The sequence below is a fragment of the Pongo abelii genome, chromosome 1 (genome assembly GCF_028885655.2).
Source record: "Pongo abelii isolate AG06213 chromosome 1, NHGRI_mPonAbe1-v2.0_pri, whole genome shotgun sequence".
Classification (NCBI taxonomy): Eukaryota; Metazoa; Chordata; class Mammalia; order Primates; family Hominidae; genus Pongo; species Pongo abelii.
Window position 1 is genome coordinate 52,768,391 of NC_071985.2, and position 19,037 is coordinate 52,787,427.

At 39.8% G+C, this 19,037-nt stretch overlaps 2 protein-coding genes across 2 annotated transcripts in view; both read right to left on the bottom strand.

The window, feature by feature from the left end:
* Positions 1-19,037, bottom strand: part of LOC100451648 (complement factor H-related protein 4) — a 76,367-nt gene that overhangs the window by 47,001 nt on the left and 10,329 nt on the right. The gene's annotated exons all lie outside the window — the stretch shown is intronic.
* LOC100453135 (complement factor H-related protein 3) overlaps positions 1-19,037 on the bottom strand; it is a 34,934-nt gene that overhangs the window by 5,667 nt on the left and 10,230 nt on the right. Inside the window, 1 exon segment of the mRNA XM_003780291.3 lies at positions 12,015-12,018. Within this exon segment, the coding sequence (XP_003780339.3) occupies positions 12,015-12,018 (4 nt within the window).

The window sequence follows — 19,037 nt, forward strand, 5'->3', positions numbered from 1 at the left end:
CAGAACCCTTCCTTCACTTCAGAGAGTTCCCTCATGTTGTTCTGCAGTAAATTCCAACTCCTACCCCAGCCCCCAAGCAATACTGATCTGCTTTGTATCTTTATCCATAGTCTTGCCTTTGCTATATGGTTCAATTAAAGAAAATCATACAACTTATAGTCTCTTATGTCTGGATTGTATGTTGCTGCATATATCAGCAATTCATTCCTTTCTAGTGTTGAACAATATTCTATGAAGACACCACATTTTGTTTATCCATTCACCAGGTCATGGACATCTGGGTTGATACTGCATTTTGGCTATTATGTATAAGGCTGCTACATCCATTTGCATACAAATCTTCACTTGGACAAATGTCTTAATTTCTTGGGTACATACCAAGAAAAGCAGAATGGGTACATTCCACTCCAAGACCACTCCAAGACCTGGAGTGGAACTGCCAGGTCACACGGTAACTCCTTACGTAACTTGTTGAGAGACTGTCAAACTGTTTTCCAAGGCAGCTGTACTACTTTACATTCCCGTCAACAATGTAAGAGGGCTCCGGTCTCTCTACATCGTCACTAACACTTATTATCTGTTTTTTGATACTGGCCATCTGATGCTGTACTGGTAGCTCTTCGTGATTTTAACTGGCATTTCCCTAAATGACCAATGATGTAGAGACTCTTTTCATTCCAGCTCATTCAGAAGGCAAAAACAGTAATTGCCATATATGGAATGCCTGTAATCCACCAGGTGCTTTTCATGTGAAATCTCACTTAACATCATAACAACCCTGGGAGTTAGGTGGTTTACAAATGAGCGAACTAAGGTCTCAGACAGGTTAATTAACTTACAAAGGTGACACAGGAGTAAGCTGAAAGTCGACATTTGACTTCAGGTCTGCTGGTTTCCAAAGTCTGTGTGCTTTCTGTGGCAATGTCTGGAAGATGCAGTTTCCTATGTCATCAGAATCCACAATCCTCCCATTGGAAAGTCTGCCACGTCGTGCACATGCAACTCCAAGAGCAGCCGGAGCAGCAGCACCGCCACCTTGGCAGGCTGGCGCCTCATGGGTCCCTTCCATGCTCTACGGCGTGCCCCGGACAACCGGATCGCAGGTGCGGTTAGCTACTTGGCCCCTAGCGCTGGGTGGGCTGGCTGACTCGAGCGGGGAGCCAGCGAGCACTGGGGGACCCCGCGCGGAGCCGGCTGGAGCCTGGGCGCGCCGCGCAGCTCTCGCCGCGCTCCGCCCCAGGCAGCCGCTAAACCAGCCTTTTAAAAGCTTAAAAATAAGCCTTGAAAAGAATCAAGTTGACCCATAATAAACTTAGACTATTAAAACAAAATTTAAAACAAGTAATCCTTGGGGGCCACACAGATGTACAGACTTCAGAAGTTCCAAAGCTGCTTCTCTTAGCTAAAATACAGAGTGGAGTTAAAAAAATAATTTTTTTTAAATTTTATTTTTTATAACCCACCTTTTGGCAATAATTCCCTCTCCCCACCTGCCTCCAAAAAACACAGTAAATCTTTTATGGTATACTCACCCTACTCCAGCCAAACACCCTACTCCAGCCAAACAACATATCAAAAGTTGTGGAATGACACTAGAGCAGTATGAAATAAATTGGTGTCACTAAATACCTGGGACAGAAAATGGCAGTGTTCCACTTCAGTAACCTTAGCCTCTACCATTAGATATTAGAAAAAGTAGAAAAAATTAATCTCAAAGTAAGCAGAAGAAATAATACAATAAAGATCAGAGATGAAATAATAAGTAAATATGTATATAAACAAGGAAACCAAAAGCTTGTTATTTTAGATCTCTATAATTGAGAAACCATAGACAGACTGAATCAGAAAAAAAAGATGACACAAATTGCTTATAACAGCAATGACAGAAATGACATCATTCTGGTTTTTACATATATTAAAATAAAAATAAAGAAATATTCTGAATAATGCCATGTCAATAAATTCAATAACTTGAATGAACTAGAAACTTACTAAAGCCACAAACTGTCATAGCTCACTGAAGAAGGATTAGGTAGCATTAATAAATTATATCTATTAAACAAATTGAATTTGTAGTTGAAGCATGAAAAACAAAATATTTAGTGATAAATCTAATAAAATACAGGATCTGTATGCTGAAAATCACAAAAAAAAACTAGTGTAAGAATGTATGATCTTACTAAATCAAAGGATATATAATGTTCATGGACTGAATTTTTTTTTTTTTTTTTTTTTTTTGAGACGGAGTCTCGCTCTGTCGCCCAGGGTGGAGTGCAGTGGCGCAATCTCGGCTCACTGCAAGCTCCGCCTCTCGGGTTCACGCCATTCTCCTGCCTCAGCCTCCCTAGTAGCTGGGACTACAGGCGCCCGCCACTACCCCTGGCTAATTTTTTGTATTTTTAGTAGAGACGGGGTTTCACCGCGTTAGCCAGGATGGTCTCGATCGATCTCCTGACCTCGCGATCCACTCGACTCGGCCTCCCAAAGTGCTGGGATTATAGGCGTGAGCCACCGCGGCCGGCCTGGACTGAAAAATTTAATACTGTTACATGTCAGTTCTCCCCAGATTCATCTATGAATGTGTCCCAGTTCTAGTGAATAACCAAGCACAATGTTTTGCAGATATGGACATGCTGATTCTAAAGTCATACAGAAAGGCAAAGGGGCTAAAATAGCTAAACAATTCTTCAAAAGATAAGAGAAGTTGAAAAGCTCACATTACCAAATTTTAAGACTTAGAAAAAGCTACAGTGAGTAAAAGGATCTCTTGACACTGGTGAAAGGATAAACACACAGAAGAATAGAAGAGAAAATGGTGTCCAGAAATAGACTCACATGCATGGATCGATTTTATAAATAGCTTCTATTCTATTTTGTTATAACACTATCAGGTTCACATGCCCACTGTTTAGCAATAGACCAATACGCTGAGACAGTAGAGTTTGCAGCAAAGAAAAACTTTAATCAATGCAAGGGCACCAAACAAGGAAATGGGAGGATTCTCAAGCCCCAAATGTATTCTGTGAAGGGGTTCTGGGCAAGGGACTTTAAGGGGATCATGGAGGGTGAGGGGCTAGAAAATTTGGGTTGTCAATTGGTCAGGGTAAGGGGGATGAAATCACTGGGATGTGGAACCTGCATTATTTCATGAGTCAGCTTTTTGCTGGGCTCTTTAGACCAGCTGATTTGTGTGTGTGTGTGTGTGTGTGTGTGTGTGTGTGTGTATGTGTGTGTATGTATGTTTGTTTTTTGTTTTTAAGACATGGTCTTGCTCTGTTGCCCAACTGGATTTCAGTAGCGTGACCTCAGCTCACTGCAACTTCTGCCTCCCAGGCTCAAGTGGTCCTCCCACCTCAGATCTCCTGAGCAGCTGGTACTACAGACCTATGTCATGATGCCTGGCTAATTTTTAAAAATTTTTTGTGAAAATGTGGTTTTGCCTTGTTGACGAGTATATTGATAGGTTTTCTTGGTATGCCGAACCTAAAGGAGAAACTCATGCAGAAAGATTATAGTCTTACAATGTCTTAGATTTTATCTGTAGAAAAGAAAAGGACCAAAAGGTCTTGTGACAAGGGCTACATTATCCTAGGGTGGTAGTAATCCGTGACCAGCTACAAAGAAGTAGGACAAAGGTAAAGCTGGCCTAATGATTACTGCTGATTGTCCTGAAAGCATAGATGAATTTTCCCCCCTTAATCAATTTTATATAATTTTCTTAGGGACAGTTTCGGTTCCTCCCGGGCTTGATCCCTTCTTAATCTTGAGGTGTAACAGCTAATATGGTGGGAAACAGGCAATGACGACTCTAGCTTCTTTTTGCTGACAAGGGGCACAGTCAGAGAGTGAGTCGGGATTAGAGGAAGGAAACCGTATTGTAACAACCTGCAAGTTGTTACACCCGGCTGAAGGTGCTGCATGAACATGTTAGTACTTCAGTCTATGGTTTTATTGTAATATTTAGTTGAATAGCAGCCTATGATGTAAATTGTAAGCTCTATAAACAGAATTGTGAGCTTGAACTTTAAGAGCCGTTGGAAAATGGACTGGAAAACGTGGAGTATCGAGGGGAAAAGCTCAAAAAACTAGTCAGACTTAGGGTCTGTGGTATAGACATACGGTCTCCAGCGAGTCTGCTGAAAGATTTTCTTTAGCTTGGTTTTTATTTTACCGGAAGCATTGATATAAGTACAACAGGTGGTATTGATCACTGTACAGACTCCTCTCGGTAAAGCCAAGAGAAAATCAAGTGTAGCTCCATTGTTAAGAACTATCTGGGTAAGTAAATTTAAAGAGTTTTCTCAGCCTTAGTGTTCTTAGCAGCCTCATTTGCAATTATTCCTAAGGTTGCCAATAAGTTTCTGATCATGGCCCAGTTAGTGTATACTTCATAGCTAGGAATTGTGATGCCCAAGAAGGCACTGTCACCGGATATATTGATATATGCCTGGCAGTGGCTTTTGGAGTCCGTGGGAAAATGGGCAGAATCTTTTGTCATTAGGATGGACTTAACAGTGTCCCAATAAGTGAGAGCCCTCAATATACAGGTTATTGAGACACCAGTGAGCTTGTCCTAACAGAGGAGGGTCTGATCCTGTGTCACAAATAAACATTTGCCAAGGGGGCACACAAGTGAAGCCCTCAAAGATGCATGTATGGATGGATTTTTTCATGGGGAATATAGACAAATGGAACTGAACTGTGGATGTTTTTCTACAGGCTCCCCAAAATTTGTGTGATATTCCCCACTGTAAATATTTTTGGCACAGCAAAGAGAAACTTTTAATTTTATTTCCCTTCTCCTGGCTGCATTTGTCTACCCATTATGCCATGGGCCATGGAGGGCCTATGTTATGGAATGACTTTCCATTTATGATAGACAGAGAGAGATTGAGACGTGGGGTGGTGATTTCTTGGTGTACTACCAGTTGGACTGGAAATTAGCCATGGAAAGAAGCTGGTGCAGATAGGTAGTCGTATTTGGGACATCCAGAAAGTCAGTGACAAGTATGACTAACAGAAAATGCTTATTTTGAGTCGTCTGAGGGAGTTACTGACAGATCCATCATTCTGGTAGGTTTCTTCCAGTGGCAATACCTTGAAACAGTTTAACTACAGTTTTGTTATCCCTGTCTAGGCATTGCAGTAAAAGGAAATTTATTAGAAGTTTTAAAACAAGAGTGACCATTTCTAAATTTTAGAATGTCCAAATAATGGGAGGCAGGAGACTAAGTCAGCATGGTATAGGATGTCCGGAAAATCTGTAAGTCTAGCAATTGTAATGACCAAGGCAATTGTTAAGTAAAATCTATAAGTGTAGCAATTGTAATGACCAAGGCAATTATAATGACCAGGTAAATCTATGGGTTAAGCATTCAGTAAGGCACGGAATAGACAGGAAGGTATCTCACCTTTTTATGTAAAATAATTATAACAAAAATTCCTATTATGCTCAAAGTAACTATTGTAGTTGTCAAGAGGACATGTGTTTTGTCTAATTTTCTTAAAGTTAGTTATTTATATGATATTTTTCTTCAAAAGATATTTGAGGCCCATCAAAGATGTACTTATCCATTCAGATAGGGTTGGCCTCTCTACATTTCTTGATAGCACTAGAGTCTGGCGGGGTGGGTTTTATATGGCTGTGATGAATCCAGGGTCTAAGTCCTTCATCTGAACAGAGGAATGAGTCACCAGTCATGCATTGTATGGCCTCTTTCACTGTGTTTTCAAGTGGTCCTCAGGATGTTGACTTTTCCTGGTCTTGAGCAAAATCCAGTCTCTTGGTTGGATGCAATGCAAGAGAATGTCAGTTGGATACCTCAATCTGCTGGAACCACAAACTCATGAATAGTAATTAAAGTGTGACCTAAAGATTGTATATATTTGATAATATCTAATTTCTTTATGTGTATATTATTGGCATTCCTTAGTCTGAGAAGAGAACAGAAGAATGATCTCCCATATAAAATTTATAAAGGGCTTATTTAAGCCCACTTTTAGGGACCACCCTTACTCTGAGCAGGGAGATGGACAGAATTTTATTCCAGGTTGTTAGTTTCTTGGCAAATCTTAGCGAAAGTTTGTTTTGTTTTTTATAGTATGATTTAACTTTTCAGTTTTTTCAGTAGACTTCAGTCTGCAGGCTGTATGAAGATTCCAGATTATGCTGAGGGCCTGGAATATATGGTGTCCTAGGCTACAAAATTGCACTATGGTCACACTGGATGAAGACAGGCCATCTAAACCTGAGGGTAATCTTCTCTAACAAGTCTTTCATAACCTCAGGCATTCTCTTGGTCTTGCAGGGGAATGCTTTCATTTATCTTGAAAATGTATCTACAAATATCAGCAAGTATTTAAAATTTCCTGCTACCCTTGGCATCACGTTAAAATCAATTTGCCAGTCCTCTATTTGCCCTGCACCTCTTGCTTGAATCCCTGGAACTTGGGGTGGAGGACCAGTCTTAAGATTGTTCTGGGCACAAAGTAGGTATTTTAGAATTATTTTTTGGATAGCCTTCTTTAAGTGTGTCCTAAATACGTAGTCTTGGATCAATTGAAGGGTGGCATGCCTGCCGTACTGTGTGGTATCATGTATGTGTTTGATGATATCTGTCGTAAGATACTTGGGTACCAGAACCTTTTCTTCTGTGTTATATGTCTACTCATTTTGGGTTCTTTGATTGGAGTCAAAGCCTCAATCAAGTGCTTTTAGATCTTCTTCCAAATAGGTACAGATTTTAGGCTGAAGTTTATTTCAGGGATTAATGGCATTAGCAAGGCTTTGGGTATTTTTTCTCTGGTCATCCCTTTAGTGGCCTGCTCTGCCTAGTGATTTTTTTTTCTTGCTACCAAATTGTCCATACACTGATTTCCAGGGTGGTGTAGTATAGCTACTTTCTTGGGTACCAAGACTGTCTTTAGTCAGGCTAAGATTCTTTAGCATGCTTAATCATTTTTTTTAATCACCAAAGGTTAAGAATCCCCTTTCTTTCCAAGTAGCCCCATAAGCATGCATAACAATAAAAGCATACCTGGAATAAGAGTAAATGGTGACTCAGGAGTCTTTACATAGTTGGGATGCCCTGTTTAGAACTCTAAGTTCTGCCTTTTGTGCCAATAAACCCAGAGTGAGTGTCTCTGCATCTAGGATCTGTCACAGGGTTACCATAGCATACTCAGCCTTTTGTTGTCTGTGGTTCATAAAGCTGCTTTCCTCAGTGAATATTTCTAAGTCCAGGTTTTTAAAGGGAATTTTGGTCAAGTCTGGTTGAATAGAATAAACTTGCTCAATAATTTATATGCAATCATGTATAGATTTAGTTAGCAGGATTTAGAGTAGAAACAGCTCACAGAGTAACACTGGGATTATCCAGGAAGATGGCCTGATATCTATTCAGTCTACTAGAATTAAGTCAGTAGCTCCACTTCTGCTCTGACAAAGAGCATACACAGTGTGGGGTGTGTACTGTGCTAGGTTAACCCAAAGTGAACTCTTCTGCCTCCTGGAGAAGATCACAAGTGGTGCCAATGGCTCAGAGACAAGAAGTCCAACCCAGTTTTGGACAATGTCCAGCTGTTTTGAAAAGTAGGCTACAGGTCACATGATATTCCCCAAGTCTTGGGTTAGTACTCCTAAACTCACCCCTTCTCTCACATATATGAACAAATTAAATGGCTTTCTTAGTTCAGGGGGTACCAGTAGCCAGAGCCATTAACAATTTTTATTTAATGGTTAGAAAGGCCTTTTGACATTCCTTGGTCCATTCCAGAAGTCAACTGTCTGGTCTTAGGGCTTTATAGAGAGATTTTTCTATAAGCCCAAAATAAGAAAATCAAATAAGGCAACATCCAGCCATACCTAAAAACCCCTCACAGCTGCTGCCATGTCCTGAGTCTCGCCACTCTGACAAGAGCTTCTCTGCAGTCCAAAAGCAGATTGCTCTGCTCTTGAGGAAGTTCAAATCCAAGATATATAACTGAGGGTTTCAAGATTTGTGCCTTTTTCTTGGATACCTTGGATCCCAATTCAGACAAGAAATGTAAAGTCAGTATAGTATTCTGGTCAGTTTGCCTTAGTTTTGGGGGCTATGGATATGTCATCAACATAAATAAACAAAGTCCCATTTTTCAATTGAAAATCTCCAACTCCTTAGTATGTATTTCCTCCCAACCAATTAGTGAGTTTTTGAAGCCTTGAGGAAGCATTGTCCAGCAATACTGTTGGTTTGCTTTAGTGTCAGTGTCTTCGTATTCAAAGGCAAACACTTCATGGGACTCTGGACTCAGAGGAATACAGATGAAAGCATCTTTCAAATCCAAGACTGAACACCAGTACAACTCACTGGCTAAAGTCATGAATAATGTATAAGCATCGGGTACCACCAGATAAATGGCTTTGAAAATTTGGCTAGTAGCCCTCAAATCCTGTACGAATCAATATTCCTGAGTAGATATGTAACACTGAAGAAAAGGTTCTGGTACCCAAGTATCTTACGACAGATATCATCAAACACATACATGATACCACACAGTATGGCAGGCATGCCACCCTTCAATTGACCCGGGACTATGTCTCTAGGACATTACATGGGGAATGATGAAGTCTTCCTGTATTGCAGGAAGGCCATTAGCAGAGGCTAAATGCATTGCTGTGCCTTTTCTCTCAAAGGATACTGTTTTAGATTTGGCAGTGCTACTCCCGCACAAAACTTGACTTGTACTGGAGATGCAGTTTTTGTTTTCCCTGGCCTCCCATTTCCCATGCTCCCGGACTAACATTTTGGAGTATCTTTTCAGGGATGAGGGCACTTTCAAGGACTTCCAGTTGTAATAATGTGGCCTGCAGAGCACATGCTTGGTCTGAAGGCACCTGGATGTCCAATCATCTCAGAGAAAAAGTAATCTTAGCATTTAGTTTGGTTAAGAGGACTTGCCCCAACAAAGGGATGGGACGTTCACACATGTATAGAAAAACTCTGCTTTAAATTACCTTGCTCTAGCTGAGAATCCAAAATTGGGAGGAATGATCTCATCAGTATTTTTCCTGAGATTTCAGTCACCTTCATAGTTTCTGAGGAAAGTTTAGACAACCAGATATTTAACACCAAATAGGTGGCACCATGTCTACTAGAAAGTCCAGAAGCTGATTTCTCACCATCATCAGAATCTCGAGCCCCATGTGGGAAATATGGAGGGTGTTGTCTGGGTCAGGAAAAGCCCCTGGGTGCCACCATTTCTGGTCTTTTTCTTCAGTATCTCTCTCAAGCTCCCAAGCTATCCCAGGCATTTGGTGGGCAGAAGACTGACTGTGTTTAACATCAGGCTTTGTAAGGCATGGGCAATTTTCCTTTCAGTGTCCTCCCTGTTGCAGTAAGCACACTGCTTGGAACCTGCAATGGGATGTCCCTTTTTTTTGGCTTTTGGGGGCCCAGGTGGTCCTACCTCAGATGGAGCATCGGATGAGGGCCCTTGTTGTGGTTCAGGGACTACTAGGGTCAGAGCCACAGCTAACGAGTCAGCTTTTCTCTTCATTATTCCTTGTGTTTTTATTTTTCACTTTTTAAAATTGTGATAAGTAAATACATTAAAAACAATCTTCACTAATTGAGACATAAACATGTCCAAAGCCTCATCTACATTTTGTAACTTTCCCTGCATATCTGGGGCACTTTGTTGGATAAACATCATGTTAGCTAACTTTAAATTTTCTGAGGCTTCTGAGTCAATATCCATTTATTGTCTGAAAGCTTCAAAGACTTGTTCTAAAAATTCCAAAGGAACACTCATTAGGCTTCTGCTTGATCTCCTGGACCTTACTGAGGCCGGCCAAAATGCAGTTTTGATAGTGTTCAAGGTTAGATCTATCTCCAGTGTTTATATTCCATCCCAGGTCAGAGGTGGGAACTGCAATCTGAGCAGCTGCCCTTACTGGATTACTGAGAGAGTCAGTGTGAATAAGATCAGCCTTTTCCTTAGCTTTATCTAAAACCATTCTTTGCTTCGCTGAACTCAACAAAATATTGAGCAAATTTTAGGTATCTGCTCAGGTAGGATTGTGGGTGGCAAATACAGAGGAGAATAGATTCTCCATATGCTTTGGATCTTTTTTTTTTATCCTATTTCTTCCATAAACTTTAGATCTTCTCAATAAATAGGCATATTAGTTTTCTAATTAAACAGTGGGAAGTGGAGAACAGAGAATAAACCCACATAAATCCTATAGGCTGGGCTGTGGCAGCATCACCTCCTATAGGTAGTTGTTATAGGGGAAACTGCCTTTCAGAGCCAGAGTGAAATCCTGGCTAAATTGAGTCGCCTGTTAGGTATAAGTGATACCCTAGCTAAAAGGAGTCACCTGTTGGGTACAAAAAGTAGAGATAAAGGCCGGGCATGGTGGCTCACGCTTGTAATCCCAGCACTTTGGGAGGCCAAGGGGGGTGGTTCACCTGAGGTCAGGAGTTCGAGACCAGGCTCGCCAATATGGTGAAACCCCGTCCTTACTAAAAATACAAAAATTAGCTGGGCTTGGTGGCACGTTTTTGTAGTCCCAGCTGCTCGGGAAGCTGAGGCAGGAGAATCTCTTGAACACAGGCGGTTGAGGTTGTAGTGAGCAAGATCGTGCCACTGCACTCCAGCCTGGGTGACAGAGCAAGACTCTATCAAAAAAAAAAAAAAATTCCTGTTGCTCTGGATTTGTCACTTTTTGGTGGTGGGGACTCTGGCTTAGGTGCCAGTAGTGCTGCTGCAGCTCTCCCATAAGTTCTTTTTCTTGTAAATCAATCCAAACAGGTTTTAACTTCTTGCTAGTTCATAATTTTTCCATTTTTTTCTACATTGATCTACTTTACCAAAGCAACATAAAACATTATACATAAGGGATTTCATCCCATTTCTCTTCCTTCATACATAACAAATCTAGCTACAGGATGGTACTGTAAGTATGAGAATCATGCAGTGGCCACTGTTCTCCCAAACCCCATGGGTATTGAGGTCAAGCCATGTTAAAAAATAAGATAATATTTTTTTGCTTCATGGAATGATAGACAAAGGCTTTTCAATTTTGGAAGATGCAGCCCATCAAAATTACAGTGTGGGTTACATGGGGAGAACTAAAGGACAGCCATTAGTTCATCAGAACTACTAAGCAGCTGCTAGTGCTTGTCTCTGGGTCTGCTCCAGTGGCAAGGGGGCACTAGGCTGTGAGTAAATGCCCTCAAGGAGAGTGACCTCGACCTGGCTTGCCACAAATAGTTTACAAGACTGTCAGATTTGTATGCCTGCAGCACAGCAACAGAACAATACACTGAGACAGTGGGATTTGCAGCAGAGAAAGAGTAATAATCTCAAAGCCACCAGCCCACACTGGACTGCAGGGAGGAACTGAATTAACATTTCCCATTCTGGCTGGAATTATATACATGTAACCAAACACAGATACTAGTCACCGTACTCAGAACCCAAGTATTGACCTGGCAAGGCTCAAACTTGGTTCCATTAGCCCTCATCATATTTGATCTACTCAAGCTAGAGAGAGATGACCTTCAGTCAGGAGTTCAGTGGGTGGACTCTGGGAAGGATTGAAGAGGAGACGGTTACCCTGAGTTAGGCTTGCTGAGATTCCACTAGCAACTCCTTCAGGACTAAGTGAATATAACTGACCAGACAAACAAGAAGATTTCCCTGAGTTAGTAATTTCTTCCACTAGTAATTTCTTCAGAGAACACCTCCACAAACATAAATACCTATAACAAGACAAAGACAAACAAAAGACTTTTCAATATAAAGTTTCAGATTCCAAAATCCAAGAGCATTTCTCCCAAGCAATGCCCTCTAGTCTCCTTCCATCTGAGGGGAGGTCTCCTCAAATAAGGCCCTACCTATGACTTAGGGAGGATCAACAAGACCTCAAAATAGGTCACAAGGCCTCTAAGATGAAAAAACAAAAACAAACAAACAACAACAACAACAAAAACCAGAAGGAAATGGGGTGCCAGCTGCTTTGAGAATACTCACCTGAGACTTCTTCTGAGACCACAAATGGTTTCTCTGTTGCAGACAAGGTTATGTGCTGAAAGTCAGCACTGCCCAGCCAACACAGAAGGCCCCAGCAAAGGCCCTTAGTTCATCATAGCTAAGCAGCTGCCTGGGCTTATCTCTGGGTCAGCCCCAGTGGCATGGGGGGCACCGAACTGTAGATAAATAACCACAAGGAGAGTGACTTGCCATGATTTTTATTTATTTATTTATTTTTTGAGCCAGAGTCTCACTCTGTCTCCCTGGCTGCAGTGCAGTGGCACGACCTCAACTCACTGCAACCTCCATCTCCCAGGTTCAAGTGATTCTCCAGCCTCAGCCTCCTGAGAAGCTGGGATTACAGGCATGTGCCATCATGCCTAGATAAATTTTTGTATTTCTAGTAGAGACAGGGTTTCACCATGTTAGCCAGGCTGGTCTCGAACTCCTGACCTCATGTGATCTGCCCGCCTTGGCCTCCCACAGTGCTGGGATTATAGGTGTGGGCCACCATGCCTGGCCACTTGCCATGAATTTTTACAAGACTGTCAGGTTTCTATGCCGGCTGTGCAGCTACAGAACAATACACCGAGACTGTGGGGTTTGCAACAGAGAAAGAACGTACTAATTGCAAGGTCACCAAGCAAGGACTTGGGAAGAGTTCTCAAAACTCAAACCCATTTCATTAAGGGTTTCTGGGCAAGAGTCTTTGAAGGGTGAGGGGCTAGAAATTGAGGTCATGAATTGATTCAGATCAGGGACTGAAATCATCAGGATACGGAAACTACAGTCCTCCCTAAGTGAGTTTCTTGCCGAGACTTTCGGAATGGCTGGCATCAGTAGTTTTGTTAGTATGCAGAACCTAAAGGAGAAACTCCAATGGAAAGATTGTCATCTCGTAGTGTCTTACATTTTATCTAAAGAACAGAAAAGGAACAAAGATTCTAGTGATAAAGATTATGTTATCCTGGACTAGTAATCAGTGACAAGCTATAAGGAAGTGGGTCAATGGGAAAGCTAGCCTAATGGTTACCATTGATTGTCCAACAAGCCTAATTGAATGTCACTTTTTCCTCTTTAGCTGTTTTTACAAGATTTTCTTGAAGATGTTTCCAATTTAATAGTGGAGCAAAGGCAATTCAATAAAGAAAACACAATCTTTTAAACAAGTGATACTGGAATAGTAAGGCATCCAAATGCAAAATAAAAACCCTCAACATATTTCTCATACTTCATACAAAAATTGACTCAAAATTGATCATATAACTATGTGTAAAATGTTAACTTCTAGAACTGTACATGGCCTTGGTTTAGGCCAAGGAAATTTTAGATGGCACAAAGAGCATAATCCATAAATGAAATATTTGATATACTGGATAACATCAAAATTAAATACATTTGCTCATTGAAAGAGACACTAAGAGAAATAAAAGTAAAGCTAGAGATGCAAGAAAAATATTTCTAAAATATTTACTCAGTGAAGGACTTGTAGCCACAATATATTAAGTTATCTCAAAATTCAGTAAAGAATCAAACAACCCAATGAAAAATGGGCAAAAAATTTGGACTAAAGGAGGTACCTCACTAAAGGAGGTACATAGATGGTAAATAAGTACAAAGAAAATGCTCAGCAGCATTAGTCACTAGGGAATGTGATACCATTACATGCATATTAGAATGGATAACTTAATGGAAAAACAACCACTGTCTCAAAGGCTGGTGAGGTTGTGGAACAATTGGAACTCGCATACACTGAGTATGTGAAGGTAGAATATATGATCACTTAGGAAAACAGTTTGTCTATTTCTTATAAAAATAAACACACACATTCAGTATGATATTGGCTATGGGTTTGTCATAAATAACTCTTACTATTTTGAGATATATTCCATCCATACCTAGTTTATTGAGTGTTTTTAGCATGAAGTGGTGTTGAATTTTATCGAAAGCCTTTTCTGTATCTATTGAGATAATCATGTGGTTTTGTCATGGGTTCGATTTATGTGGTGGATTACGTTTATTGATTTGCATGTTGAACCAGTTTGCATCCCAGGGATGAAGCCAGTTTGCATCCCAGGGATGAAGCCAGTTTGCATCCCAGGGATGAAGCCAGTTTGCATCCCAAGGATGATCGTGGTGGATAAGCTTTTTGATGTGCTGCTGGATTCAGTTTGCCAGTATTTTATTGAGGATTTTTGCATCGATGTTCATCAGGGATATCGGCCTAAAAGTTTCTTTTTCTGTTGTGTCTCTGTCAGATTTTGGTATCAGGATGATGGTGGCCTCATAAAATAAGGAGGAATCCTTTTTCTATTGTTTGGATTAGTTTCAGAAGGAATGGTACTAGCTCCTCTTTGTACCTCTGATAGAATTTGGCTGTGAATCTGTCTGGACCTGGGCTATTTTCGGTTGGTAGGCTATTAATTACTGCTTCAGATTTAGAACTTGTTGTTGGGCTATTCAAGGATTCGACTTCTTCCTGGTTTAGTCTTGGGAGGGTGTATGTGTCCAGGAACTTATCCATTTCTTCCAGGTTTTCTAGTTTATTTGTGTAGAGGTGTTTATAGTATTCTCTGATGGTAATTTGTATTTCTGTGGAATCAGTGGTGATATCCTCTTTATCATTTTTTATTGTGTCTATTTGATTCTTCTCTCTTTTTTTCTTTTTTGGTATGGCTAGTGGTCTATCTATTATGTTAATCTTCAAAAAACCAGCTCCTGGATGCATTGATTTTTGAAAGGTTTTTCTTGTCTCTATCTCCTTCAGGTCTGCACTGTTCTTAGTTACTTCTTATCTTCTGCTAGCTTTTGAATTTGTTTGCTCTTGCTTCCCTAGTTCTTTTAATTGTGATGTTAGGGGTGGATTTTCGAACGTTCCCACTTTCTGATGTGGCGTTTAGTGCTGTAAATTGCTCTCTAAACACTGCTTTTGCTGTGTCCCAGAGATTCAGGTATGTTGTGTCTCCCTTCTCACTGGTTTCAAGGAACTTATTTACTTCTGCCTTAATTTTGTTATTTACCCAGTAGTTATTCAGGAGCACGTTGTTCAGTTTCCATGTAGTTGTGTGGTTTTGAGTAAGTTTCTTAATCCTGACTTCTAATTTTATTGCACTGTGGTCTGAGAGAAGGTTTGTTATGATTTCCATCCTTTTGCATTTGCTGAGGAGTCTTTTACTTCCAATTAGGGAGTCGATTTTAGAATAAGTGCTATGTGGTGCCGAGAAGAATGTATATTCTGTTGATTTGGGGTGGAGAGTTCTCTAGATGTCTATTAGGTCCACTTGGCCCAGAGCTGAGTTCAAGTCCTGAATATCCTTGATAATTTTCTGTCTTGTCAATCTGTCTAGTATTGATATAGTGTTGGAAATTATGGCCTGGGCAATCAGGCAAGACAAAGAAATAAAGGGTATTCAAATAGGAAGAAAGGAAGTCAAATTGTCTCTGTTTGCAGATGACATGATTCTACATTTAGAAAACCCCATCGTCTCAGCCCAAAAACTCCTTAAGCTCTTAAGCAACTTCAGCAAAGTCTCAGGATACAAAATCAATGTGCAAAAATCACGAGCATTCCTATACAACAATAATAGACAAACAGAGAGTCAAATTATGAGTGAATTTCCATTCACAATTGTTACAAAGAAAATAAAATACCAAGGAATACAACTTACACAGGATGTGAAGGAACTCTTCAAGGAGGACTACAAACCACTGATCAACGAAATAAGAGAGGACACAAACAAATGAGAAAACATTCCATCCTCATAGATAGCAAAAATCAATATTGTGAAAATGGCTATACTGCCCAAAGTAATTTATAGATTCAAAGCTATTCCCATCAAGCTATCATTAACTTTCTTCACAGAACTAGAAGGAACTACTTTAAATTTCATATGGAACCAAAAAAGATCCCATATAGCCAAGACAATCCTAAGCAAAAAGCACAAAGCTGAAGACATCATGCTACCTGGCTTCAAACTATACTACAAGGCTACAGTAACTAAAACAGCATGGTACTGGTACCAAAACAAATATATAGACCAATAGAACAGCCTCAGAAATAACACCACACATCTACAACCATCTGAACTTTGACAAACCTGACAAAAACAAGCCATGTTGAAGGGATTCCCTGTTGGATAAATGGTGTTGGGAAAATTGGCTAGCCATATGCAGAAAATTGAAACTGGGCCGCTTCCTTACACCTAATCCAAAAATTAACACAAGATGGTTTTAAGACCTAAAACCATAAAACCCCTAGAAGAAAACCTAGGCAGTACCATTCAGGACATAGGCAAAGGCAAAGACTTCATGACTAAAACACCAAAAGCAATTGCTGCACAAGCCAAAATTGACAAATGGGATCTAATTAAACTAAAGAACTTCTGCACAGCACAAAAAGAAAAAAAAAAAAAAAAAAACCATCATCAGAGTGAACAGGCAATATACAGGATGGGAGAAAATTTTTGCAGTCTATCCATCTGACAAAGGGCTAATATCCAGAATCTACAAGGACCTTAAACAGATTTATAAGAAAAAAACAACCCCATTAAAAAGTAGTCAAGGATATGAACAGATAGTTCTCAAAAGAAGACATTTATGCAGCCAACAAATACATGAAAAAGAGCTCATCATCACTGGTCATTAGAGAAATGCAAATCAAAACCACAATGAGATACCATCTCACACTAGTTAGAATGGTGATCGTAAAAACGTCTGTAAACAACAGATGCTGTTGAGGGTGTGGAGAAATAGGAATACTTTTACACTGTCTGTGGGAGTGCAAATTAGTTCAACCATTGTGGAAGACAGAGTGGCGATTCCTCAAGCATCCGGAACCAGAAATACCATTTGACCCACCAATCCCATTACTGAATATATACACAAAGGGTTATAAATCATTCTACTATAAAGATACATGCACACATGTTTATTGCAGCACGATTTACAACAGCAAAGACTTGGAACCAATCTAAATGCCCATCAATGATAGACTGGATAAAGAAAATGTGGCAAATATACACCATAGAATACCATGCAGCCATAAAAAAGAATGAGTTCATGTCCCTTGCAGGGCATGGATGAAGCTGGAAACCATCATCTTCAGCACACTAACACAGGAACAGAAAGCCAAACACTACATGTTCTCACTCATAAGTGGGAGTTGAACAATGAGAACACAAGGACACAAGGAGAGGAACATCACACACTAGGGCCTTTTGGGACATGGGAGGCAAGGGGAGAGATAACATTAGGACAAATAGCTAATGCACGCGGAGCTTACAACCTAGATTACGGGTTGATGGGTGCAGCAAACCACCATGGCACATGTATATATACCTATGTAACAAGTCTGCAGATTCTGCACATGTAAATCAGAACTTAAAGTATAGTAATAAAAAAAGCACACACAGAGACATACCATTTATCCAACAAAGCCACTCCTAGATATGAAGCCATGAGGAATAAATTTGTGTTTATATAAAAACTGTAGGTGAATATTTTTCTTACCAGCGTGATTCACAAATGCCAAAAGCTATGCAAATGCCTTTCAACAAGTGAATAGATTAACAGTCTGTGACATATGATACAATGGAATAATACTTAGCAATAAAAAAAAAATATTCTGGGTAGTGTGATGAAATCCTTTGCCATTCAACTCTATCCTGCCCAGAGCATGAATCCTCCCTTTGTCTAGTGTATACACAGTTTATACTGCCCGCCTGTTAGTCACTTAGTAGTCTTCACAGTTATCAGATGGAAAAATGTAGCCTACTTGGGTTTTATAGTATTAACTATTTCAGGCATCTACTGGGGGGCTTGGAACATACCCCGTGTGGATAAGAGGGACTAATGCAGCTTTTGTCTCCCACGGATAAGGACAGACTACTCTAACTTCAGAAGAATCATTCAAAAGGCACCAGTATTTCAAGTTTTACAAGTCCAGAAAAATTGATATTCTGTGATTTATTTGGTAAATGTTTTCCTTAAGTGACTATTTTAAAGGAAACCACAGCCAGTTTGCACTCATGCAGGACACACTCCAATATATGTCTACTGTACTCACTCAAGTATATTTAAATTTTTCTGCTTATTTTCACAACATGGTTATGAGGAATTTAGATTTTATTAAATTGGAGAGTATTGTGATTCACTGACAATTGACTGTACATTGAAAATATAATGTTGATATCACAATCTGAAGATGAAGCTAAGACTTGTTAATTATATTACCACCATAAAGTAGCTAAATAACTTGACTAAAGTACAGGGTCTAGCATGAAGAGTAAAACAGTAACATTCTCAAGAATAACTTGAGCCAGACACACTTGGGATAGTGAAGAAAATAAAGAAAGGAAAGGAAGGAAGAAAGGAAGAAAATGGAAAGAAAATAAAAAAAAGAAAGAAAGGAATGAAGGAAGGAAGGAAAGACAGAAAGGAAAGAAAGGAAGAGAAAGAAAGAAGAAAGAAAGAAAGAGAGAAAGAAAGAAAATAAGTAGTTGATTCTTCAAACAACTCCAAATCCAAAACAAGAGGCATAAAACTTGATTGAGTTGTTTGATATCAGGAGAAATTGCATATTCAATCAAAGCATATTATTAGCCAGAAGAAAGAAAAAAGAAAAGAAGGAAGGAAGGAAGGAGAAAGAAAGAGAAAGAAAGAAAGAAGAAAGAGAAAGAAAGAAAAGAAAAGAACGGAAAGGAAAGGAAAGGGGGAAAAAGTAGTTCACTCTTAACAGCAGAAAGAAAGAAAGAGAAAAAATAAAAGAAAGAGAAAGAAAGAAAAGAAAGAAAGGAAGAGAAAAAAGAGAACAAAAAGGAAGAAAGAAAGAAAAAAGATATAGGAAGAGAAAGAAAGACAGCAAAAGAAAGAAGGAAAGAGAGAAGGAAGGAAAGAAAGAAGGAAGGAAAGAAAGGAAGGAAGGAAAGAAAGAAAAACAAAGAAAGAGAGAGAAAGAAAAAGAAAGAGGGAAGGGGAGGGGAGGGGAGGGGACACATTGTGAAAGAGAAAAAGAAGATGGG